At 34.0% G+C, this 27,403-nt stretch overlaps 2 protein-coding genes across 2 annotated transcripts; one reads left to right on the top strand and one right to left on the bottom strand.

The window, feature by feature from the left end:
* The first annotated feature begins 444 nt into the window (after window positions 1–444).
* Window positions 445–3,091, top strand: LOC131594847 (DELLA protein RGA-like). The gene has a single exon (XM_058867054.1). The coding sequence runs from the start codon at window positions 1,195–1,197 to the stop codon at window positions 2,722–2,724; it is 1,530 nt and encodes a 509-aa protein (XP_058723037.1). The 5' UTR covers window positions 445–1,194; the 3' UTR covers window positions 2,725–3,091.
* Window positions 3,092–15,558: 12,467 nt separating this feature from the next.
* LOC131594848 (probable ethanolamine kinase) lies at window positions 15,559–25,647 on the bottom strand. The gene is made up of 11 exons (XM_058867055.1): window positions 25,330–25,647; window positions 25,111–25,202; window positions 24,910–25,016; window positions 24,400–24,505; window positions 23,281–23,403; window positions 22,663–22,754; window positions 21,172–21,256; window positions 16,845–16,950; window positions 16,702–16,768; window positions 15,949–16,041; window positions 15,559–15,856 (listed from the first exon to the last, which is right to left on the bottom strand). Exons 1-11 carry the CDS (start codon window positions 25,464–25,466, stop codon window positions 15,731–15,733), a joined length of 1,134 nt encoding a protein of 377 aa, XP_058723038.1. The 5' UTR covers window positions 25,467–25,647; the 3' UTR covers window positions 15,559–15,730.
* Window positions 25,648–27,403: the final 1,756 nt, after the last annotated feature.

The raw sequence follows: 27,403 nt of genomic DNA on the forward strand, positions 1-27,403 counted from the left end.
AAAACATATTATCACTTTACAAGCTTTTATAATGAGTAGTTAGATAATGCCACCTTAAACATTGAGTTCATTACACTCAAAAAATGGTTTCTCATATTTGGGCATGTGTTACATTTGTGCAAATTACTACTTAATTAAAACTCGTAATTATTTGTGGCAAAAGAGAGTGACAATGCTACTAATATTTCCACCTAATGAGTCTAGCATACTCTAATTAGTGAACCGCATGGAATTAGCATATGTAATAGATATTGTAGAAACTGGGAAATTAAATATGACCCATCATCAACCTTTCTGCTTCATTGGGTCGGGTATTGAAAATCACATGACCAAATTGAATTGTTATAGAATATGATAATTTTCTTTATGTGTAGGCTATATAGTACAGTTTATCTGCAGTATACCGTGGGTTCTAAATGAAGAAAAAAAAGAAAAACAAGCTCGTGAAAGCAAGGTGCTGTCAAGTGTGTCAGGGTTCTTTCTCATCTTTGAATTGAATACAAATTATCACCTGCTAGCTTAGCAGGTATAATATAAGAAGAAAGCAAATAAATTCAAAATCAATTTCAAGAGTAGCATAGCATGTGAAATAACAGTGTTCCAAAGTTGGAATTGAAGTAAATCGGATTCAAACAATTAACAACAGCAGTACAGTAATACTTTACATTTTTTTCACAGTTTGGAGTATTATTGTACTGTAGTTTCTGGACCCTGATAATAGTAATAAATCACAGCGGTTAATGGTGGTAGTGTGGTACTATATACTGATAGAAGCTGTAGACCCAAGAGGAACCACTTGTTGAACCCAAATCCCAATATTGGAGTAACAGCATCTAAATTATCAAAGGCTACTTTTGCTCTCTTTAGGCTACTAAAAATTGAAGCCGTGACAATAGGGTACCTTTAAAAAATAAAAAAGCTGAAAATTATATTAGTAGTGGTATGGTATCAATCAAATAGGATGTGCTAGCAGTGCAGATAGCTACTCAACACAAATTAGTAACCCATCATAGTCATACATTTTACAACCCAGCTTCCCCCTTAATTTCCTCAAACATCACTTTCTTTATTTCTTTCTCCTTTTTTCATCACTCCCAAGCCCACTCACTCTATCCTAGCTAAAACTTTATTATAAACACTCGCCTTCTTTGTGCATGTTTTCAAACTTCAACTTTGAATACATCTTAGTTTAATATGGAGATAGATTTAGTTTCTTCCCCCTCCAAGACAAAAGACATCGACGGCCTCCTCGCCGATGTCGGATACAAAGTCCGGTCTTCTGAGCTACATCAAGTAGCTCATAATATCGAACGGTTGGAGAACGCAATCGTGAATTCATCCAGCGACATTTCTCAATTCGCTTCTGATACTGTCCACTATGATCCTTCCGACATTGGCAATTGGGTGGACAATCTCCTCTCCGAATTCGACCACACAGCCTCTTTACCCTACGATTTTTCTGAACTTCCAGATCTCACAGCGCCGCTGCCGCTGCCACCGCCACAAGATCAACACTACCACCATCAATTAAAGGTGGTAACCACCGTTGAAGAAGACTCGGCGATAAAGCTGGTCCAGATGCTGATGACGTGTGCGGATTCCTTGCAACGTGGCAACTTACCATTGGCTGGCTCGTTAATTGAAGGCATGCAAGGGTTGTTAGCTGACATGAACACCAGCTGCGGCATTGGAAAAGTCGCCGGGTACTTCATTGATGCTTTGAACCGCCGTATATTCGGTATAAACAATGTTATCCATGTTTCTCCTCACGAGAACGATATCCTTTACCATCACTACTACGAAGCTTGTCCTTATCTCAAATTCGCTCACTTCACAGCGAATCAAGCTATACTGGAAGCTTTCAACGGCCACGATTGTGTTCATGTTATCGATTTCAACCTCATGCAAGGTCTTCAATGGCCGGCGCTGATTCAAGCTCTCGCTCTTCGTCCTGGTGGACCTCCATTTCTGCGGCTAACCGGCATTGGTCCGCCGTCGCCGGATGAGCGAGACAACCTCCGCGAAATCGGGCTGCGTCTCGCTGAGCTGGCTAGATCGGTAAACGTTAGATTCGCGTTTCGTGGAGTAGCGGCTTGGCGGCTTGAGGATGTGAAGCCGTGGATGCTTCAGGTTAGTTCTAAGGAAGTTGTTGCGGTTAACTCTATCATGCAACTTCATCGTCTTCTCGGATCTGGATCTGGATCTGAATCTGAATCTGATCCGATTTCTTCTGGTATTGAAATGGTTTTGGGTTGGATCCGAAGTTTGAACCCGAAAATCATGACGGTTGTGGAGCAGGAAGCGAACCATAACAAGGATGGGTTTATGGAGCGGTTCACGGAGGCACTGCATTATTACTCGACCGTTTTCGATTCCCTTGAAGCGTGTTCTGTTGAACCGGACAAGGCTATGGCTGAGATGTTTCTGCAAAGGGAGATATGCAATGTGGTGTGCTGCGAGGGATCGGCTCGGGTTGAGAGACATGAACCGCTAGTTAAGTGGAGGGAGCGGCTTGGTAAAGCCGGGTTCAGACCGTTACATTTGGGTTCTAACGCGTTTAAGCAAGCGAGTATGCTGTTGACTCTGTTTTCTGCGGAGGGTTATTGTGTGGAAGAGAACCAAGGGAGCTTGACTTTGGGTTGGCATAGCCGCCCTCTCATTGCGGCTTCGGCTTGGCAAGCAGTGCCTTTGCCACACGCTGAAACACTGCGTTTCGATCATTGAAGAAGGGAGAACTCATTAACCAGAAATGTATTAGCTCACATAACAATACTGTATATTTCTCCTTCTTCATTTAGTCTATTTTTGCCCTTAATCACTTTGTGTACTTAATTTCTCACTTGTTTTTCTATTCACTTATTAATATGGCCTTAAATTTTGAGGGTTTTAATTGTCACCAAACGAAACATGAGCATTTTTTCATATTTCTAATATGGTAAATTCATGCTTATAAATTGCTGTTACGATTCCTAGTGAACGATGTTACTTTGGCAAAATGCAACCAGACGTGGCTGATACAGTGTTAGTTGCCTAGCAATGCCAATATAGTAAACTTTAAATCCTATACTCTTCGGATACTTTTCCTTTCATACAATCTTATTCTGATTTGAATTTCAGCGGAATTTGAAGATTTATAACTATGTTTACTCTCTTTGAATGAAGATGACTCCTTCAACTTGTTGATTTCATATAAAATAACTGCTATTTGCACTTTGATTAAAAAATTTGGACCAAAATGATGCGATGAAGTAGAATCAGAGGTATTGGTGTCGATTACTTGAGAATTTCGAGTCAAGCCTCCAAATGTTACAGCTTGAGACGATTTAGACATGGCGACAAGAGGAAGAAGATGAAGTTTCAATTCTTGGAACTTGAGAAGATTGTAACAAAAAAGTTAGTTATACCCAATTCTTAGAACTTCAGTTCTTGGAACTTCAGAAGATTGTAACAAAAAAGTTAGTTATAACCGAATGAGATTTAGTTAAAGAGTGGAAGAGATCAAACGAGGTGAATGATACCATGATAAATGTGTGAACTTTATTAACATTGTGAATTAATGAGTTCCTTTCGAGGCGCCAAACTCAACTAACGTGACCATCGAAGCTTATTTTCCTTGAAAGCTCCGAAAATATTCTAAGTCTTTATCTTCGTTTCGATGATATTTTCTTCGATAGTATCTGACAAGATGAAAACTCTTCAAACACTTGATACTTTGAATGCTCTTCATGAGCTTGAATTTGCATCTACCTTCGAAATAACTCTTTTCTTCAAAATAACTCTTTTCTTCAATAATCTTCATCTCATTTTATTCGTCGAAATTCCCAGCTAATAGAAGGACATAGCCCTAACAGGGAGGTATGAATCTGATGAAGAATATTGTATTTAAGATCCATCCTTTGAAGAATTAAACTTCAGTTCTTGGAACTTCAGAAGATTGTAACAAAAAAGTTAGTTATAACCGAATGAGATTTAGTTAAAGAGTGGAAGAGATCAAACGAGGTGAATGATACCATGATAAATGTGTGAACTTTATTAACATTGTGAATTAATGAGTTCCTTTCGAGGCGCCAAACTCAACTAACGTGACCATCGAAGCTTATTTTCCTTGAAAGCTCCGAAAATATTCTAAGTCTTTATCTTCGTTTCGATGATATTTTCTTCGATAGTATCTGACAAGATGAAAACTCTTCAAACACTTGATACTTTGAATGCTCTTCATGAGCTTGAATTTGCATCTACCTTCGAAATAACTCTTTTCTTCAAAATAACTCTTTTCTTCAATAATCTTCATCTCATTTTATTCGTCGAAATTCCCAGCTAATAGAAGGACATAGCCCTAACAGGGAGGTATGAATCTGATGAAGAATATTGTATTTAAGATCCATCCTTTGAAGAATTAGTTGTCTCTTATAAAGAAATGTGAAAAGTAAGTGAAACACAGAAGAAAGTCTTGACTCAACTTCACGAAGAAAAAGAAAGACTCCTAGCCACAAATCTTGAGCTTCAAGATAAGGTAAATCTATTAACTTCCAAACTTGAAAGCTTAACTAGTAAATCTGGCATGGTAGATGAAACTATTTAAACTGGAGAAAGAGGTAGAAACTTCATTAGTATATGCTTTAACTATCAGTCTTTAAATAAAAAAGGAAAAGTCTATGTTACAAAAGATATCTCTAATGAAAAAAGGATGAATTAACAATGTCATGCCTAATGTTCCAACATCCAGCTCAGCCTCAAAAAGGTCAAACTAGAGTTAAGTCTAGATTGTGGAAGTGTAATTTCTGTGGAAAGTATGGTCACGTCAAACTGTTCTATTTCAGATTATATAGCTATCCAAGACATTCCCCTCATCACAGAGATAATCATGATAAAAACTGGCAAAGATGGAAAGAAAATAACTCTACTAGTAGACCTATAATTGATACCTCTTCAAAAAAAAAACATCTGAGGATGTTGTCTGCCTATTCACATGTTCAAAAATTGAAAATGATGGAATCAAAAAGGACAGACAGAATCTTGAGATTCAAAATCTAATATTGACTAGAAGCAAATGGAATCAAATTTCTAGGTCAAACATGTACGATGTCAAAATGAATGTCTTGACAACATAATATGAACATCATGTTACCAAGAAACAACGATCAAAACCCCCCCAACCGTCTTTTAAAAGTAGACTGTTATAAGAAAAAGTGTTTTAACCAATCGATGAGGCACGTTATTTTAGGCAAATTATTGCATTCACTGTATAATCCCTCTCAACATAACTTTATATCATCATTTACCCTTTGAATTTCCAAATCCTCTTCAATAAGGGAAACATCCAAGATGTCAAGCGACTCTATCTCCAGTATTGATTCCTTTGAGGCCATCCTGAATACGCATCCTCTTGCCTCTAGTCCTCCTGCTGGTCCAATAAAGATGAGGACCAAAACTGCTGTAGTCAGAATGGGTGCAACCTCTAGGGTAAAAAAATTCCCTTCATTTGTGTCCACGCCTAAGGAAAGTGCAAAAAATAACCCCACTCTAATGATAACATTAGGTCCTAAGAGCAACCCTAATACTATTAATATTGTCTCGATCGATCATACCATTCGTAGAATAGTCTCAAATGTATTGGGAACTAATCTTGATGATGTGTCGGATGTTGCAACATCCCTAGCACAACTTGGCAAATCTACTCAGGAACCAAACATCACAGGTGTCTCTGAGCCCTCTAAACAACCTCTGGAAGAAAGAATTATTGAAGACACTGAAGATAACGTAGTTGTGGAAGAAGACAAGACTCTTGATGATCATGAAATTCCTGCTGTAAATAAGGGTCAGATTACTGAGGTTGTCCTTTTTAATGATTCAGATACGGATGATGAATCTATTGTTCATACATTGATCCCTGGAATAGAAAAGAGGTTAAAAATAGAAAAGGCAAAGTTGTTGAACCCTCAAGCAAATCCTAAAAGACTCCTAAAAGAAGATTGGGTGCTGCTCCTAGAAAGAAGTGGAGCAAAGTGGAACTTCTACTTCTCACAAGAAGTCCCTGATAAGAAAAAAGGCATCTCCTAGTGACTCAGAGTACGAGGAGGATGTTGAACCAGATGTTAAAGACATCATTCCATCACTTAGAAAGATAGTTGTTGGAAACAAGGTTCGTGATAATATTCTAGAGGTAGCAACTGACAACATCTATTTTTACTCTACTAAAAACTTAATGAAATGGAAGTTTGTAAGCCATAGAAGGATAGCCTTAGAAAGAGAATTAGACAAGGATGCTCTTGAATACAAGGAAGTCATCAGCCTCATTAAGGAAGCAGGACTAATGAAGACTATTTTTTGTAATTGGTGAATGTTATGAAACTCTTGTGAAGAAATTCATAGTAAACATTTCTGGTGATTGTGTTAACAGAAAAAGTAGAGACTAAAAGAAGGTATTCGTAAGAGGAAAATGTGTGAATTTCTCTCCTAAAATAATTAATAGGTATCTAGGAAGATCTGAAGTGGAGAATAGTGAGGTAGAAGTAACTGACAATGATATTTGCAAGGAGATTATTGTAGGACAAGTGAATCAATAGCCAATGAAAAAGAAATTGTCTGTGAGATAGTTTAGTGTGAAGTATGTTGTGCTTAACTAATAGGAGCTGCCAACTAGGTTCCTAATAACCACACATCCTCAATAGCTACAGGGCTAGGCAAGTTCATTTATATTGTTTGCACTAAAATAAATTTTGATTATGGTACCTACATCTTTGAACAAACTATCAAGCATGCTCATTCCACTACTGTAAAAATGCCCATTGTTTTTCCTACTCTCATTTGTGGAATAATCCTCAACAAATATCCTTGGATTCTGAACAACTCAGATACAGTAAGCAAGAGGGAATCTCCTTTATCCCTACACTATAATTTTTTCAAAGGGACACATGTCCCAGACAATGTCAAACTTCTGGGAAGGAGGCTGCTGATCAAGCTTCAAAAGAGAGATTCATTGATGAGCTCCAAGAAACCTGTGATGAACTGACTGAAACCATCAAGAGGAGCACTAAGAAAAAAATCATATTGGAAACCCTGCTTAGATCATTGAAGGAAGACAAATGTGTGACTTAGAGATGAAGACATTAAATAAATTAAGGAAGAGCATAATGGAAGTAAAGAGACCAGTGAAGAAGGAGATCAGCTCTAGGTCTTGACTGAATGTTCTCAGTCATTTTCTTTTGTGTTTGTATGTTTTTGAAAACATTTTTGTAAGCGCTTATGTCCCGTGATATTTTGGGCTTTTGTATTATTGCTTTTGTAGTTCTGAACAATGTGCTTCCATGAATGAATGATTTGTGTGATTCCATTCGATTTGTGTGTGTTTCCATCTGTGTGTGTTGCTTGATTGCAATATTTATGTGCTTCCATTTGTTTACATTTACTCTAATTTTTTTCAAATTGTGGCTAAAAAGAGGGAATAAAATGTTAGTGTGTTTTTGTTTGTCTTGATGTTAAGACACATGTTCTTCCATGTTGATTAGCATACTGATAGGATTGTGCTACTGCTAAGGGAAGAGTAGCTATTATGGTTTCTTGCTAAATGCAACTATTTAGGGGGAGCATGATAGTCTGTCATGCTGGTTGATTGTGTTGCTGCTGGAACTGACGATTGGAGACTGGAGACTAAAGAGTGTGTGCAAGATGTTCTGATATCCTTCCTAATGTGAGGCTTTTTATTATTATCTTCTGCTGCACATGCCTCTGATGTGTGAACTTGAGTAGTTCATGTTCTGGTATCCCTTTGAGGGGGAGTACTGGTTCTGCATGACAAGAGGAGTAATGGACTTGTTTGTTTGTACAAGCCCCAAAGAGATTTGAAGAAGAAGATTTTTATGTAACTATTGTGCATCTATAATATATCTTTGCAGTTTGATGTAAATTTACATGCTATCATGTAAATGTGGTTTATCTCTAGGACTTAATGGTGTTTTGGTTGTTTTAGCCAAAATTTGCCAAAGGAGGGATTATTAGTTCCATGCTTTTGTGATTGGAATAATTTTTCTAAAACATGGTTCTTAACTAATTTTGAGCAAGATGTTGAAACATCTTGATCAAATGTCATAACTGGTTCAGGTGTTATGTGTTTTGACATATGTTTTACCAGATGTTGTGACATCCTACACTAGAACATTCAGACAATTCATACTAGATTTTTAATCCTTGAATATTTGATTGAAAAATATGAGAATCTGGAATATTCATATACTCATTACAGGCGCATCAAATCAAGGAGTTTTTATGACAAATGCATATTTGTTTTGGTTTTTAGAAATAGAATCTTTGAGTTTTTTTTTTAGAAAACTAAGATTTGATTTCCTTCCAGCTGTTTTAGAAAGGACAAGATTGAATTTATTTTAGAGTCCAAGCCCATACTACAAGAGTTTATAAATAAGGACTTGTTCAACCATGTTTTGCAAGAATTCACAAATAGAAACCGTGTGTGCAAAATAAGGGTTGGTGTTTTGGGAGTCCTTTAAGTTTTTCATGTGTTTTTTCTTTGTGTCACTCATGTATCTTGTGATACATTGAGGTGGACGTGTGTTCTCACACTTGAAGATTTTAAGCAAAATGGTTTAGTATTGTTCTTTATCAAAGCTTTTAAGCAAGATCAAGTATTTTTCTTGGTTAAGGTTTTTGACCAAGTATTTTGTATTTGAAAGTGTAAACTTTCTATTTGGTTCCTCTGGTCACGGGGTGTGTGACTGTTTGTTTATCAATGCGGTGATTGGGAGTGGGATGACAATTTCTAATATCTATTTGAGTTCTATGTAGAAGTTGCATTGGGTAGTGATTAGGAGAGAAGTTGTAAATTGGGACTGTTTAGCCTTTGAACTAGTACTGCTAATAGTAGATTTCCTTCCTAGCTTGATAGCCCCCATATTTGGTGTTGTTGCACTGATTTGGGTAAACAATTACTTGTTTTATTTATCATTCTGCAAGTTTATTTCAGTTTTGATAATTGTGTTGTCAGTCAGTAAATGTTATAACATTTGTTTTGACATTGTGTGTTGTTAGGACATATGTCTTGACATCTTTTGTGTAAGTGCCAGAATTTCAAAAACCATAAAAAATGTTCTTTTCTCATCCCATCAATATTTTGCACATAACTCATTTGTTTTAACACAAATTTTCAAAAAGGTTCTTGTGGATTACCATAAATGTGAGGGGTGCTAATACACTTCCCTTGCATAACAAACTCTCGCACCCTTTTCTCTTTGTATCATTAGTTTTGTTTTAAAATTTCTTTGGGTTTTATTCTCTCTTTTCTCTTTCCTTTAGAAATAATAAAGATCGATGGCGACTCTTGCTTTATTTGTGAGTTAAGTTAATCAATAGCTGAATCACTAATTTTCCCGCTGCGACAGACTTGCGACTCTGCTGGGGAGTAATACCTAAGTGGGTTAAGCCTATTTTTGTTTATCTGTTTATATTATTATTATCTGTTGTTATGTGATTTCACTGTTTGTCTATTTTTGGGTGCTTGATGATTCCTCTGTGGTGAGATAAGTCATATACCCGGACTTGAGTGCACAATAAGATAGGTTGGTGGTATAGTCATGCTTGGCTTATGTGAAGTTAATCCTTAATAAGCTAACTTGAGATCCCCGACTCAGTGGAGGTCTTTTTGAAGGTGGTAGTGCTGAACAACTCAATTGTAAAAGCATTATTACTTTCGACCTGAGAGTTTGAGAAGCTGAGGACCTTACAACCCCTTAACCCATCTTGGCCTTATTAGGACGTAGGGCGAAGACTATTTGGGTGTAGACTTGATTTAGTTGTTATGCGATACTACACTCAGATGAGTTTCTCTTGAGAATATTGATGGCTGACAAGTTAATTGAATTAGTCGGTAATATCCAAAAGATGGATCTATGACTCTGAGAACTTTATAGAACCTTTATTTATAGGTGATTACCCTTACTACATACCTTGTGGAATGTTTTGACCCATGGCTCCATGCTCGTGATGTTGAACATTTGAATCCTGTGTGATCTTGATTGTGATTGTTGCATTCATGCATCCATGCGCATTCATGAAAAAACTATTTCATTTGAGTTTCGAGGAACTTAGAATTTCTCTTTACAAATATCGCAGGTTTAGAGATTATAGAAACTGGAAGGAGGAATACCCATATGTACAGTTTCAAGGATCTTGACCTAAAAGAACTGAGGAAGTTGGCATCTTTGATGACCAATACTGAGGACTTCAGAAAACATTATGGAAGACTTCTTTATATACTATATATCAGAGTTGCATACGGACTTCTTAATACCTTAATTCAGCTCTATGAACCTGTTTATGTGTTTCATATTTCTCGATTATCAGTTGTTACCCACCTTGGAAGAGTATGCATACTTTAATGGTTTACCTGTTTCTGTTAAGGCTTTGTTTAGTGGTTTGGAAGAGATTCCTAAGGCTCAAGTACTTGTTGGTGTTCTTCATCTAAAGAAATATGATATAAAAGCTAACTTCATGGTCAAAAGATTATGTAGCCAAGGAGCCTTACACAAAATGGGGGAAGGAGAGAGAAATTGAGTTGAAGATGCCATATGCATTTGAGAGACCTTTGTCTTCCACATCATCAAGTCCCCCTATTGATCCTGTTGTTCCTATTACTCTTATTGAAGACTCATTAGATCATCATATTTCTCTAGACCAAGTGAAGCTTGAAAGAGATAAGTGGATCAGGAAATTCTATGCTTCTGATGTAGAGAAGATGGAATTGCTAAAGCTGTTGAAGGAAAAGGATAAGTTACTTCTTCAGAAAGATGCCCTGCTTCTCCAAAAAGATGATCAGTGCTCTAGTTGAGAAGGCAAACAAGAAGAGAATAGTGCAAGAGGATTCATTTTCCTCAAGTATTGTGCCACTTCATGAGTATTCAGACATTCCTCCTACATCTGGTGCTTGGAAAGGTGTTGTTGATAAGTTGATAATGGAGAAAGCTCAGATATAGAAGGACTATGACTCCAAGATTAGAAAGCTCAAGAAGATGTTGCAGACCGCTGTTAGGACTTCTTTAGATTTGGTTATTCAAGACCCTAGGACTTAGTATTCCTTTTCTTTTAGATAAGGGTTATCAAAACTATGTACTTTGATTGTAATCCTTCTTCTGTTAATAAAATGAGTTATTCAGTTATTTCAATTGTTTTCTTTTATGATGTTTTCAATTTGTTTATAATTATCTTAAAGTTCCTTGAAACTCAAATAATAAAAACAAACCATTTACATTACATCCCATGCATCATGCTGCGTTTTGGTCTTTCTTTCGAGAGTTTTGTGGAATCGTATTTAGTGTCTACTTCAAACAAAATCAAGTTGTCGCACCAGTAGTTGTGTGGGGTAGCTCAATTGGCACTTGCTAGTTGGGTAAAGGAAGCTGTTGGTTCAGGGTTCAATACCTGGCAGCAGCATTTATTTGTAAACAGGTTATTGATAATTTATAAATCAACAACTTTAAAAAAAATGTCGCACCGGTATAATACCAAAGCCAATTGCAAGAAGAAAATGAAAGGTCTTGAGCAAGAAAATGGGAGGTCTTGAGCAAGAAAATGGAGAGTCTCACTACTATAGTTGGATCTTTGATTACTGCTCAGGCTCAGGTTCAAACTCAAGCTTCTCCTCCACCTCCAATTCCTCTTTATTCTCAGTCTCAGAATCAGCCACATGTTAATACTACAATGATTTGTGAATTTGTCTCTGCTACAATTCCTACTATCTCGGTTGTTGCCACTACTAAGCAGATGCCCAATAGTTATCTCTGGGGCATGCCTTACAATTTCACTCCTGAGGGTTACCAAATTGCTGCTGAGGTGATTCCTCCTATTTCTCTTATTATGGTTATTGCACCTCTTATTGTGTACACTGCTCCTTATGCTGAAGAACTTAAATATCATGTTGTTGCGCCAAGTGGAAGTCTTAACCTCTATGATAGGATGGATAGTTTTCAAGATCAGTTTGAAGAACTTCAGAAAGAGATGAAGGCCCTTCGTGAAAAAGAATATTTAGGAAGAATGTGCATGACCTTTGCCTCGTCCCCAATGTTAAAGTGTCGGTTAAGTTCAAATTGCATGAGTTTGAAAAGTATAAAGGTAGTTTGTAACACCGTTTATTTTATTTAATTATTTAATTTTATGTTTGTGAATTCAAGGATGGATCTACTCTAGTAGCTCTGTGGGCAGCTGCCCCCACTATAACTCAACAATTGTTAAATATTGTATTATATGCATGCTAATCAAAGATTGCATAAGAGACAGCTATAATCTGTACAATTATATTTATATGTTGTAAATGTATCTATGCTAATCAAAGACAGCGATAGACATGAATTATATATATTTAACATGAAACAAATATATGTTGTAAATAATTGATTCGTTGCCTGTATGGATAGAACATTAAAAAATGTTTTTTCTAGAAAAAACCAACTAAATATATAAAATAAACATTGTTAATAAATATCAGCTTACTTATACATTGTAATTATTTTTCTTAATTAAATATTTAGTTGGTAATATATATTTTTATTAATTGATTCTATAATATAAAAATTTACTGAAACCAATAACAATATTTTTCACAATTTTAATCTAAAATTTTACGTGTTTCTTTTTACAAAAGAATCATGTTATTTTTTAATATTGTAAATTTATATAATTATTGCCCCCACACTCTAAATATTCTGGGTCCGTCCCTGTGAATTATTTGGTGAAATAGTGGTTTATTTGTGAATTATTGATAATTATGCTATTTTATTATAGTTGAATAATAATAATAATAATAATAATAATAATAATAATAATAATAATAATAATAATAATAATAATAATAATAATAATAATAATAATAGGATAATGGATTAATTAACAATTGGGCCTATTATGGTGTTATCATTAGAATAAGTGGGTGTGTGATGTTAAGCTCATTAGTAGAATAATAGTTAGTGAAGGATTAATAAAATAAGGTGAAAAGAGAGAATTAGAAAAATATAGAGAAGTTGGAGAAAACGTGAAAGAGGAGAAGAACTCAAGAGGCTAGGGCAAGACTCCGTTGAAAGAGTAGAGCACCTTCAATCCAAAGGTAAGGGTGAGGTTCTAACCATATAAAATTGGGTATGATGACTAGTAGATAGGAATGAGTTTGGATTTCTATGTTGATGTTTTAGGTTTTTCTTTGATTTCATCTTCTTTGTGCTTCGTATGGATTTTGCATATGAATGTTGTTGTTGACTTGGTATTGGTATGATGATAATCTTGATGAATGTATGATGTTAATCCCTCTAAATAGGTGTTATAGGCTGTTAAAAATGTTATATAATCGTAGGATTTTGAACTCTGAAACTGGGACTTTTTGCAGAATAGAATTCAGAGGTACGGAAAATCGCACTTTTGAGTTTGTCGTGTTGTCAGGCTCGCTGGGCGAGAGAGGCTTTGTCGGCTGAGAGAGGCTTCGCTGGGCAAGGGTTTCGAGAACGTTAGCTACTACCTTGCTTCGCCAAGCGTGTTGTCCCATTCTTCGGGCGAACCGAGTCAGAATTAGAATTTTGTAAAGGCCATAACTTGAGTTTTCAGCCTCCGTTTGATGCGTCGTTCGAAGCATTAGAAAGCTAACGCATTAAAAATCAAACTCGATATTTCCCGAATTTCCCGAATGTCATCACTTTAAGAACATACTAAAAGTGATGAAATTAATGCGAGAATCTCAAGAATTTTCGTAACACAGTTAAAGAGTGTGTATTAAAATACATTAATCATTGTTCTTACTAGTTTTGTTGCATGTTTAGCTAGGGTATTGTAGTTTGACAAGTTGCATATTTAGCTAGGGTATTGTAGTTTGACAAATTAATAATGTATCTTTATGTTGTTTCATGTATTTATGTCAAATTTTTACTTCTTTTGGTGTAACATTACTAATATGTTGGATACTTCAAACTGATCATTCTAGACACTATTATTTGGAATATCACAATTTTTTCTCTTCAAAACATTTAAATCTAAATAAGATATTTTATAATTTTATAACGTTTACATTATTTTAATAATTTTTCTTTCCAATTCACAACTAAACCTCGTCTAAATCTGATCTCTCAGGAGTGTCACCGCTTCTCAAATCGGCTTAATAATTACCAATTTTTGTTATTCAGTTTGATTTACTTGCAATTTTTAAAACTCCTCAGATTCGACACATTCTAATTTAATCTAATATATTATATATTAATAAATTTAATTACAGGTTCACTCAAAATACAGGTTCAGGAGATATATCTCCTCAGAAGTTGTATATCTGATTTTTAAATACAGGTTCACTCAAAATTTAATTAAAAATATATTATTAATAATCTAATCTAATATATTACTAATAATCTAATCTAATATATTATTAATAATTTACTAATATTATAAATTCCAAATATTATAAAAATATTAATGAATTTCATTCATAAAGCCATTCAACCCGTGCTAATAGAAATTAATTATTTAGTACTGTTTTGCTCAAAAATATAAATAGTCATAATATAATAAATGGACATTAAAAATTCTCTGTTATTCTCTTTTCATTATTACATTCCCTAAAAATATGAATGGAAATAAAATTATAATGGATTGGATGTATGAGAATTTTTGTCATTTACTTTAAGAGATTGCAAAAATTAAAACTATGCTTTAATGTATCATGTAAATGGAAGACGTTTTAACAAGTCTAAACATGAAGAATGTGAAGTGGCTTTCGTTGTTTGATCCACTGTCGCGCATAAATAAAAAAAACAAATTAATAAAAAAAAATGTAGTTTAAGGAAGTGACACAAGTCATATCGCAAGAACTTCACATTCAATTACTTAAAATTAGAAATGAAAAAAATTTATAAAGGTGGGTTTTCAAATTCTATGGATTATGAAAAAAATTGAAAATTTTGAATTTTAAATATCATTTCAAAATCATAAAATTTAACTTAGACCAAAATACTTCATAAAATTTCATCATTTTAACAATTTTTTTATCCAAACAATAAATATTGTCCCAATCATTTTAAATTCTCTCAACATTACACTCCCTCGTTAAAATAAATCAAAATTTGTCAATGTGAGTAAAGAAGCATAGAGTGTAATGAACAATCCTCTTAAATTCAATAGGATTGAAATGGTTAAATTATAAAAAGTGTTTTTCACTCAACTAATATAAGAACATAAAGTAATTGAAAATGAGATTCCTACTTAAATAGTCATATTTTGTGTAAATCATCTCGACAATCTTAAAACAGAGTAAATGATAAATTAAAAAAATAAATCTAGTTAGAACATATCAGTAATTAATAAGTATAATTTAGTAAAATCAAAACATATCAATAATTAATAAGAATAATTTAGTAAAATCACTATTCTCTCAATTATTTATCATATTTTCAGAATATGTGTAAAACTGTCTATATGATACTTATAGAAAGAATAGTAGATCAAAATACATGGAGAAAGAATGGTAGATCCATTTGAATGCCTAACTTCCAGTTAGGACTAAGGAGCTACGAGAGCTCTAACTAAATGCCTAAATTTTCCTTTATTGCAATGAAGGTCTACAAAATATATTTTACAACATTGAACTACATTTTTTTTTTATCAAGAAACATTTAACTATATGAATCAAGGTCTTGTGCTACAAACATGACATACAGCAACCCATGAGTGATTGATGAAGTGGAATCAATCTCTACTAACTCTTACATTCTGAAAGGTAGGATAGCGCCAACAATACAAATTTTTCTTTCTGCCTTTTGTACTCCTTGTATCGATCGAAAAAATAACTAAGATAATCAAAATCTATTGGGGACATCTTTGCCTGTTTGTCATAGAAAGAAATATCAATAGTCATGGATATAATTTTAATTTAATATGAAAGCAAAACAAGCACAAGAGAAGGAAATATATTACCTGAATTAGCCCCCACAAAGACCAGAAAAGGTGTGAGGCCAGTGCATATGTATTTGCCTCAACATACAAGGTTTTAAGATCATTCTCAGACACCTGTATTGTGAATTGGTATTAAAGATCTTATAGAGGAAAAAAACATATATTACTGAATTATATACCAATAATTTACATTTTCTCAAGTGCAACAAGGCAATCAAATCAAGTTCAAGTTGCAAAAGTGTGACTGTTGAGAATAAACGCGCTGAGGTTACAAAAAGATTATGGATTTATGTCACAGATACATCAGCCTCTTGACAAACTGCATAGTGAACCTAATAAAACTGATGCACAGAAGGACTGTAGCCTGGCTAGAAGTGATCAAACAATTTGCATAATGGAGTGACAAGTCACCACCACTAGCCAAATAAATTTCTTAAGTATCAGTTAGACATTTTCCATTCACAGCAAATAAAGAGATTAATCACAGATATATCACTAAATTTTGTAGCAAATATGAAAAAGAGTTGGCCAATGTGACCCCCCTCCGCCACCCAAAAATAAAAAATATACCTTATAAATAATAAACAGCACTGAACTTGTTTTTTTAATCTAGACATTACAAACCTAAATAAACATGCCTGACTGAAGATATTGAACATGGCCAACGGCGGTAGTTGATAGACTGTGCATCTCATTTTACTGATGATTGATTATTAGGAAACAATGAAATAAAATGCAATTTTAAATATTAATCCCCTTCACTATGATTATTACCTCTTGAGGTCTGTCCGGCTGTAAGTAATGCCTGAAGAAATGATATTGTTCATTCATATTTGGGTACCTGCATGATAAAATGTGAAATAAATAAAATTGATTGTGATCATGTAGAGCAAGAAAAGCAAGCATAAAGAACTTACAAGGAGTAGTCACATTCAAAACCGGCATATTCTGCAAAGTGATTCCCTATGTCATAGCCTCTGTAGTTGTATGATGCATATTCATAATCAATGAAGTAAAGTTTATCTGGACATTTGTCAGAACAAAATCAAAGATTAAAATCCCAGATGTATTATTAATAGGTCGGTTATCTAACCACTCTCTCTTGACATGAGAGACGTCTGTCTCCTTATGACTTTGTCATAAACTAATAGAATATTCACATTTATTGTATTTCTACTATATAAACCAGCACTAGGTTAGGGTTTTACTATAAAGCTTCCTACAACTAGCGGGGTTTGGGGTTTTACTGTAAAAAAATTCTGCTCGACCCGCTACACATACCCGTTTATCCCCCTATGGCGAATCAGAACAACAGGTAGTCTTCTCCATCACAGGCCTACACTGGATCCAACCATGGCGAACAACTACCACCTGAGTCGGACAGTGGCCGCGGTGACGGCGGTGGCCGTGCATTTCAACTTCTGCTCAAGGGCAACAAATCTCTTCGACTCAGTTTCCACTCACTACAGAACAACAAGACAAACTGTACAAACTCCTCGAGTCTCCAACTCCTTGCTCTATAGCAACAAAAGGTAATTATGCATTTTTTAGTGTCAGTCTCAATCATACTTGAATAGTAGATTAGTGTCAGTCTCAATCATACTTGAATAGTAGATTCAGGTGCCTCTGAAGACATGACAGGTGAATCTACTTTGTTCTCTTCATATAGTCCATGTGCAGGTAATCAAAAAATAAAAATCACAAATGACTATTTTTCAGCAATTGCAGGTAAAGGGTTTGCTGTGTTGTCTCAAGTGTTAACTCTTAAAAATGTTCTTCATGTTCCAAACGTATCATGTAATTTAATGTTCGTCAGTAAATTATCCCAAGATATGAATTGTCAAACTAATTTTTTTTCGATCTCACTTTGTCTATCAAGTTTTGAACTCGGGGAAGATGATTAGCAGCAAAGAGAGTGAAGGACTCTACTACCTTGACGTTGGATCTGCATCATAACCACCTTCAAAAACAATAAGTTCTTGGTTTGAGTCTTTTTCTGTTTTGAATAATAAAGATGACAACATTATGGTATGGCATTTAAGATTAGGTCATCCTAGTTTTCGTTACTTAAAACACTTGTTTTCTATGTTATTTCAAAATAAAAACTTTTCTTCGTTTAAATGTGAAGCATGTGAGTTTGCAAAGCATCATCGTTCTCAATTTTCAATAAAGCCTTATAAACCATCAAAATCGTTTTCTATTATTCAAAGTGATGTTTGGGGCCCTAACCGTACACGTACAGTCTCTCAAAAAATAGTTTATCACAATTATACAAGAATATGTTGGGTGTACTTGTTAAAGGGGAAATCAGATGTTTCTCAGGCTATAAAGAATATTTTTACAATGGTGCAGAACCAATTTCAAACAAATATCCAAGTCTAGAGAAGTCATAATGGCAAAGAATATTTTAACACTATCCTGGATGATTTTTTTCTAAAAAATGGGACTGTACATCAAAGTTCATGTCTTAATACTCCTCAACAAAATAGAGTTGCCGAAAGAAAAAATAGACATTTATTGGAGGTCGCTAGAGCTCTACTTTTCTCGAGTAAAGTACCAAACTATTTCCGGGGCGAAGCTGTTTTAACAGCTGCATATTTAATTAACAGAATGCCCTCCAAAATTCTCAATTTTCAAACTCCAATTAATACCTATTTTCCTAATAATCGTGTTTTAACTGATCTGACATCAAAAAATTTTGGTTGCACAGCTTTTGTTCATGAACATAAAAATATTAGAAAACTTGAACCACGTGCTATAAAGTGTGTTTTTGTTGGATACTCCCCAACCCAAAAAGGATATAAATGTTTTGATCCAAAAAACAAGAAAATGTTTGTCACTATGGACGTTACATTCTTTGGGAAAAAAACCTTTTTTTATGACACTCATCTTCAAGGAGGGGATATAAAGGAAGACTTGTTTCAAATAGAGGACATGAATTTTTTAAATAATTCCTCTTTGCATGTATCACAAAGTTTTGAAACTTATACTTATGCACCAACAAAAAATGGTCATGATTCTTTATCTGATCTTACTCCTGTTATAAGTAAGGAACTTTGTGAATCTAAGCCTACGTTTTCTCATGTAGAAAACAATGAGAATCCTAAAAACAATGATAATGATGATCTAATTCAAATGCCACAAAATAATGAGTCACTTTAAGAAAACATATTTGAATTAGTGAACGGGACTTGGAAGGGAAGGTTTTTGTGAAAAAGCACCACAAAGGAAGGGATGAGTCCACATCTCAACATTATCAGGAATCTGAACCGAGGAATGATCAACCTCCTAAGAATAGGAAAGGTAAGTCCATCTTTGTTTCTGAAAGTTGTATTTTGTATCATGATATAGATGATTATGCTGACATTAGAAAACCAATTAGATCTTGTACTAAACACCCCATGTCCAATTTTATATCATATTCAAATTTGTCTTCATCACTCTCTGTCTTTACCTCAAAATTGTCTAGGGTAGAAATTTCAAAAAATGTACAGGTTGCTCTAGAAATTTCAAAGTGGACGGAAGTTGTACTTGAGGAGATGAAAGCTCTTTAAAAGAACAAAATTTGGAGTGTTACGACACTACCAGATGGCAAGAAGACAGTTGGATGCAAATGGGTGTTTAATGTGAAGTATAATTCACATGGGTCAATTGAAAGGTATAAGGCTTGCTTGGTTACTAAAGGCTTTACTCAGACCTATGGTATAGACTACTCAGAGACATTTGCTCTTGTTGCAAAAATGAACACTGTCAGAAATTTTTTATCTCTTGTTGCAAACCTGGATTGGCCCCTACATCAGTTAGATTTAAAGAATGTTTTTCTTAATGGCGATCTAGAAGAAGTATAAATGGACATTCTTCCTAGTTTGGAAACTAATTTGGATCAAATGCATGCAAACTAAATAAGTCTTTGTATGGATTAAAGCAAAGCTTGGTTTGAAAAATTCACTCAGTTCATGAAAAAAGAAGGGTACATTCAAGGACATGCTGACCACACCTTGTTCACAAAGTTCTCCCACGATGGAAAATTTGTTTCCCTGATTATTTCTGTTGATGATATTGTCCTTATTGAAGATGATACAGTTGAAATGGCAAGAGTAAAAGCGAAATTATCAGTAGACTTTGAAATCAAGGACTTTTAGGATCCATGGGATATTTTCTTGGTATGGAGGTTGCTCGGTCAAAGATGGTATTATTGTTTCACAGCAGAAATACATTATAGACTTACTGAAAGAAACAGGAATGAATGGATGTCATCCTGCAGATACCCCTATGGATCCTAATGCTAAACTTTGGGAAGGTAATATGCCTGTTGATACTGGAAGATATCATAGATTGGTTGGGAAACTGGTTTATTTGTCACACACCGACCTGATATTGCTTTCTCAATTAGTGTAGTAAGTCACGTTATGCATTCTCCTTACGAGGAACATATTGAGGCAATCTACAGGATACTAAGATATTTGAAGGAAAATCCTGAAAAAGGCTTACATTTTAAGAAAACGAGAGAAGGGAATGTGTCTATCTTCACCGAGTTTAGAGCTATGTCTCAAGGTATTTGTGAAGGATTATGGATCCTTAAGAGTCCTAGAAGAACTTAAGATGAAAATTGAGCTTCCATTGAAATTATACTCTGACAGTAAATTTGTCATTAGCATAGCTCATAACTCAGTTCAACATGACAAAACCAAGCATATTGAGATTAATCGACACTTCATAAAGGAGAAGTTAGATGCAGGAATCATATATCTCCCTTTTGTGACTTCAAGTCAGCAAACTACGGATATCCTGACCAAAGTTTTGGCAAGACCTACCTTTGAGCATTTATAGACAAGTTGGGCATGATAGATATCTATGCATTAACTTGAGGGAGTGATGGAAAATATTTTATTTCCTTGTTTTATTGTTTCGTTTATTCTCCTTTATTCTATAGTAAGGAGTGAATTAATTATAATTATTGTATTTCTACTATATAAACCAGCCTAGAGCAGAGAAATAAAATCAGAATAGCATTTTATCACTCTTTTCAATACACATCATAAATTCCTGATATCAAACAAACCCAGTAAGCTTTAGAGCACCATTAATCTTGTATAATCCATTTTTCCTGCTTTAGATCTCCATTTTCAATACACATCTTTTATATATATATATATATATATATATATATATATATATATATATATATATATATATATATCAAGACAGAGGCATAATTATTCCATAATTGAGGTATGCGGATACCTTCTTCGTGATTAACCATTATGTTTCCAGAGAGCAAGTCATTGTGAGAAAAAACTACAGGAGATTTAAGACGATCACACAACACCTGCAGCAAATTTAGAAGTACAAGTATATGTCAAAAGAATTTTTTTTACAAATATAAAATGCATCAATCACTGTCACTATTTCACTTACAAAGAAGAATACCAAAGCTTATTCGTAAATTACAAATATTAAACTGGAAAGGAAGACGACCATATGTTATATCCCTAAGCTTGGACAATTGAGCATGATAAATCCACTTCATAAATGGATTTATAGTATGATTTTTTTAATCCAATTTCCATTCAATTGGTTTTCAATGAGATAGATTTCTTTGTTCTCTTGCAATCAAATTTTCACATTTTAACTGATGTAGGAATCACTTGAGACAGAGAAGACAGCAAATTGGAAGATGAAAGAAGCAAGTGTGGCCACAGAAGTCTTTCGTGTGGCAACATATTAAAAAGAAAAGGAACATTTCATTTTTTATACTGTTTATTAGAGATGTATTAGGATTAGCTTAGCTAAGAGCTTTGTATTCTAGCAAACTGACAACAACTGTCAGTCATCTTGTATTCTATCTGCTTATAGCAGGTCACCTGATTGGTACTATAAGTACAATTAGGTGGCAACTCGTGTAACTAACTTTTCTATTTCAATACATTTCAGTTTCAACTGAAAATGAAAAAAGTCATTACACTTTCTAATACTGTGCAAGTGGACAAAAGGCAAGTTAGCAGATGTGTGCACAAGAACCACTGTTTACCAATTGCAGATAGCGGAAAATAACAGATTGTAAAAATTCCACTATGCAATAGTGCTATAGCACCCCCATAGAGGCTATTGGATAATGTTCTCTTCTAATTAATAAATAGTATATTGCAGAACAATAGCGGATTGTCCAAATTCCGCTAGGCGATGGCAGTATAGTGCTGCTATAGCTGCTATTTAACAAAATTGTTAAGAACACAAGCAGGAATTTAAAAGAAACAACTTTTTGTAAGCCAATTGTAGAGTGAATATAATGCAACTAGTTCTTGATTCTCTCAAATCTATAGCTTAGGGATTTAGGACTCTCAATCTGAACTATATTTCTGATTTATCTGATTAAGTAGAATTTTTGTTTACAATCACTCTAGAATTTATAGTTGATAGTTGGAACCACAATCTCGTAGGAAGTAGGAACGAGAATCAACTCATCTACATTACTTGTACAATTTGGAGCACTTGGTAATTGCATTCGTCCGGGCACTTTCTGTCTTAGCCCAGTCCTTAGGTAGTTCGAATATTTAGTAAAATGATCGTAAATTTAACATGACAAAACATGACAAGAGCCGATCTTAAAATTTATAAGTTTTCACACTAGTGGTTAGCATTGGACTTATGGTGGTAAGTTATCTGATCATATATTTTACATAGAAAGAAAATACAAAGATAACATCAAACATACATATGAAAAAAAACAAGCACCTGGAGCTCATTAATTTCGTCTTGAACTTCCCTGAACGAAACTGTCTTGTAAGTCTTTTGCATTTCACTATCATCAAATTCTAGAACAGATGCTGCAAGTGAAAACAAAAAAAAAAACAAAAAACAAAAAAGTTGAGGCAGCTGAAATACTAATAATACAAACCTTTCAACCAACATACATTAACTCATGAGTCATGACAAACGAAATCTGCACGAGGTAACTCTATTGATAACCATTTTAATATTTTGATCAATCAGTTTTTGCATAGATAGGACTAGGGAGAAAGAATAACAATGTAAGGACCTTCTAAGCAAAATAAGTGGACACCAAATAAATGATTTCTAAGTCAATGAGGCCAACAATCCAAGAGATTCTTCACATAGCATAACAAACCATTATAGTATAAAAAAAAATATTTCTCTCAAACATGAAACCAGGGAAAGTGCTAAGAGTAAGACACAGCTAAAAATTTGGTCTAGGAGATATGGTTGAAATTCTACAACTCCGATCCACACAAGTCCAACTCACCTTAAACAAAATTACAGAAATAAAATAACTAAAACAAAAGAAAGAGAAGTGAACAAATATCACATTAGTTACGGGGAAGAAGAAAGAACCTTTCTCAAAAAACTTCCAGATATCATTCCATAACTGAGGTTCCTTAGAACCTGGAATTTCCACATGGTGAAATCTTTGAAACTGTTTGGCTATTTTAGGAACCAGTTTTGGGTCTCGCATATCTGCCATCAAGGAAAAACAATCATGATTCATTAATCAAGTTGTATTTCTGCAGGTTGTCAAAAGTATGTAACTGAATGAGGGCCAATACCATACTATAAGTTTATTCCAAATGATACTTAATTCAGACATTTCAAAGAAGCAATATTCTGTGTGTGTGTGTGTGTTATCGATGGCGGCTGGCGGAGAGCCAAAATCCGGCCATACCGGCCGATTTACGGCGCTGTTATAGCAAATTATGGCAGAAAACCCCGCAAAATCGGCCGATATTTACCATTGCGGCAATCCCAAAAAACCGCATGTATATCTTCCATTGGGGCCATGGTGCCGCTATTTGATAACACTGGTGTGGGGTGTGAGTGAACTTGGAAATGGATTTGAAAATATGGAGGAGAAGCTCCTTACAAGTAAAAGCACGAAACAAGATAAAAATCGCAACTCTAAAACTATTCCATACTACTCAATTATTTCCTTCCTTCCCTCTCCTTGACAACTGACAATGTACTTGCTGTTATAGCCTTCCCACTCACTTCCAAGTTCCAATAAACTGTTCCTTTTTACATTTCCTCTATGTTCTTCAACTCCTCTGTTGCATCTTCTTATAAAAGTTGGATAAAATAAAAAAATGTCATAATGCATACTAAGTTACTAATTAGTAAGAACGTCAGCTTAGAGCCTTATCACGGTTAATTGTTGGGAGAAAATAGCCCAAGGTTGGGGGAGACAAACCAAGCAATCCCAATTCCCAATACAATACAAGTTCATCCAGTAAGGAATCTATTTCAAGACAATGACATCCTAAGGTTAAAATCCAGTCACCAATTGGACATAAAATGAAAATGATGGAGAGGATAATTTTTGGTACAACTCTAAAAGCAATCCCTAATATTATCCCTACATGTGCTTAATTTTTTTTACAAATAATATCAATGACAGAAAAATGCTGGCAATCTAACAAAATCTATTAACGTTTATCAATTTGGAATTGTCATTTGTACCTGATGGTGTAAGAGTATGTGCATTGATAAAAGATTGCACTATGCCATTTCCAAATATTCCAAGCCACTTGGCACCAAATCCTGCAGCAGTGATGTATTTGATGGCCTAAACACGAGTTGACAAGGAATTATAATGAGGAAACTTCAAGTAAGCTATTGAGTATATTAAAAGACGCGATTAATCTATCCTACTGCCCGATTTAGTTTCAAGAACCAACTAAAATTAGATATTAGAATTCATATTTTTCTCCAATCAACTAAAGTTAGCCATTAGAATACATATTTGTTATGCCCCCTCCTCTAACCTTAACCACAAAAAGAAGGCTATAAAGATATATTAAATAAAAATAACAATAACAAGTATAATTAATAAAGGAAGGAATTGTTGTTACTATATGGGTTAGCACCATGAATAAAAAATACTACAATATCCTACTATGAATTATGTCAAATAATAATTCCAAATATCTACTTTATGGTTTGAGTTGAAGAAAACAAGGTTTGCTTAACCTGTAATTCTCGATGGCGATCAATAATATGCTCAGTGTTGGGTCCATACAATCTGATAGTTATAATATCATTTACAGAATCACCTTGTTGAACCGTAACCTTCAGTACTGAGAGATAATAACAAGTTCATGAAATATTATTCAGTTGTATATGTGAACAAGAAAATAGCATGGGAACGAGAAATGATGAGGAAAAACTGACATAAATTAGTAATGCCTCCAGAAATCTTGTCAACTTGAAAGCAAGAATCGTGTAAATTAGACCAATCCTTGAACATGTCCTTGCACAGATTACTGCATCGAATGAGAAAGTAAAAGAAAAATAAATAAATAAATAAATATCTGGAAAGAGACCCCAAAACCTAACGAGTTAAAATGTAAAGGAAATGAAGAGATAGAAGAAAGGTAAAGAGTTACAAACATGACGAGCGGTGTCATTTGAGCAAGGGAGAGAGAGGGGTCAATTGTAAGAAGAGAGGGAAAAATCTGCGAGGCGTAATCATTTTTGGCTTCTTCTGCGATTTCCACGGGATTCCAGATCTTAACCTTTCCACCCATTATTAAAGGAATTCGACCAGAAATGTAAAACGAAAAAATGTGAAAGACAAAGGGAATGGTGGATTGTGGTGCTGGGGATGGTGGTGACAATAATGCTTTTCGAATCGACCGCTGTCTTGGGAGGTTTTGTTTCTGTACTCCAATCGACACTTCTTTCTTTCTTTTTTATTCAAAAATAATTATTATTTGTTTCGAGATATTTTAACACATTTTATTTCTTTGTAACAAATTACTCTACGTGTCATCAATCAACTATCTACTAATAAAATAATATGTTTTGGAAAAATCTACGATACTTTTTTGGTTTAACCCAAAATTTGAATTTGTGTTTTAAAAGCCAAAAAATATCTTTTTGGCATGATAATTCGAAAAGCCAAAAAATATCTTTTTTGCTATTTATTATTAAGTATTCTCATTGGAAGAAATCAAATGAATGGCATGATATTTGGAAAAGCCAAAAAAATATTTTTTTTCTATTAAATTATAATTTTTATTTTCACTTTTTAAAATGTCTTTCAATAAATGTTGTGCATCCTATTCAATCTATTTTGTTTTTCAATGTACAACTTTCTAAATTTTAATTTAATTTTATGTGATTACGCGTGATATTGTTTTTTAAAATTCTAAATGCATTCCTCTCATTCTCCACATATTTTTCTCTTCATCAATCTCTTTATTCCTCTTCTCTTCTTCTCTCTTCCGCTTCCCCTTTCTTCTTATTTTTTTTCTTTCTTCATTTTCTTCGCTTTACCAAAAATGATACTTTTTAATCTTCTCTGTTTATATATACGAAACACCGATGATTATGTTATTATTGATTTTGTGTTGCAGGTCTAGATAAATTGGACCTGACAACGTCTCCAACCTACTGTAACTTGCCGGATTAGTTTCCGAAGTAGCTAAAATTTTATTTTGGCCTTTGATTGCATTATTTTTTGGGTTAGTTTTAGTGTTTAATTTTTCCTTTATCCCGATTTGGAGTAGGATATCATGAATACTAAGATTTTAATTGAAGTTTATGTCCCTACGAAAATGGAATTTTTATTTGAAGTTAAAACTCTCACTTGTTAATATATTATGATTTGTCTCTTTTAAATTTAATTTGTCCATTAGTATTTTCTCCTTCACTTTTTTCGTGAATCTAATCTTATTCTGGTTGTTTTTATTCTTTCCAAATTTAATCCAGATGTTTACGCATAACTAATTTGGCTATAAAAGAACTTATATATTGAAAATTTTAAAAATCTTGAAGGTTTGCAATATTTTTTGGTGTATGTTGTTTGATTTAGTTTATAAATCTTTTATTATAAATTTCATTAAATTCATTAATGTTGGTGAAAATTAAATTAGGTTCCAGTTATCTTAATATTTTAGTTGTTTTAGGTTTATTTGTAGGAGCGACTGAGGTTGCTATGTTGGAACATGGATATCGGATTTGAAAGATAGCAAAGGAACATGGAGTTTGAAAGATAGCAAAGGAACCTTAAGAATATAGCAAATTATTTTACTAAGGCTCTGTTTGGTAAAACTAGCTGGTAGCTGATAGCTGATAGATTTTAGCTGGTGACTGGTAGCTTTTAGCTGGTGACTGATAGCTGATAAGCTAACATGAGTGTTTGGTAAATTAGCTGTTTCATTAGCTGATAGATACAAAATGACATAAATGATCATTTTAATTAATAAGAATAATAATATTTTATTAAAGTAATAAGGGTATAAATGGAAAAAAAAGTCACAAGCTAAAAGCTACAAGTTCAAAAGCTACTTCAAATAGCTTTTGATAAAAAAGCTAAAAGCTAGTAAAAAAGCTACAAGCTAAAAGCTAAAATAGCATTACCAAACAGTGCTTTTTCATTAATGTTAGCTGAAAAGCTAAAAGCTAAAAGCTCTTTTTTGCGTCTTACCAAACAGACTCTAACTCATGAAAGTGTTGATAT

This window comes from Vicia villosa, linkage group LG4 (genome assembly GCF_029867415.1).
Source record: "Vicia villosa cultivar HV-30 ecotype Madison, WI linkage group LG4, Vvil1.0, whole genome shotgun sequence".
NCBI lineage: Eukaryota > Viridiplantae > Streptophyta > Magnoliopsida > Fabales > Fabaceae > Vicia > Vicia villosa.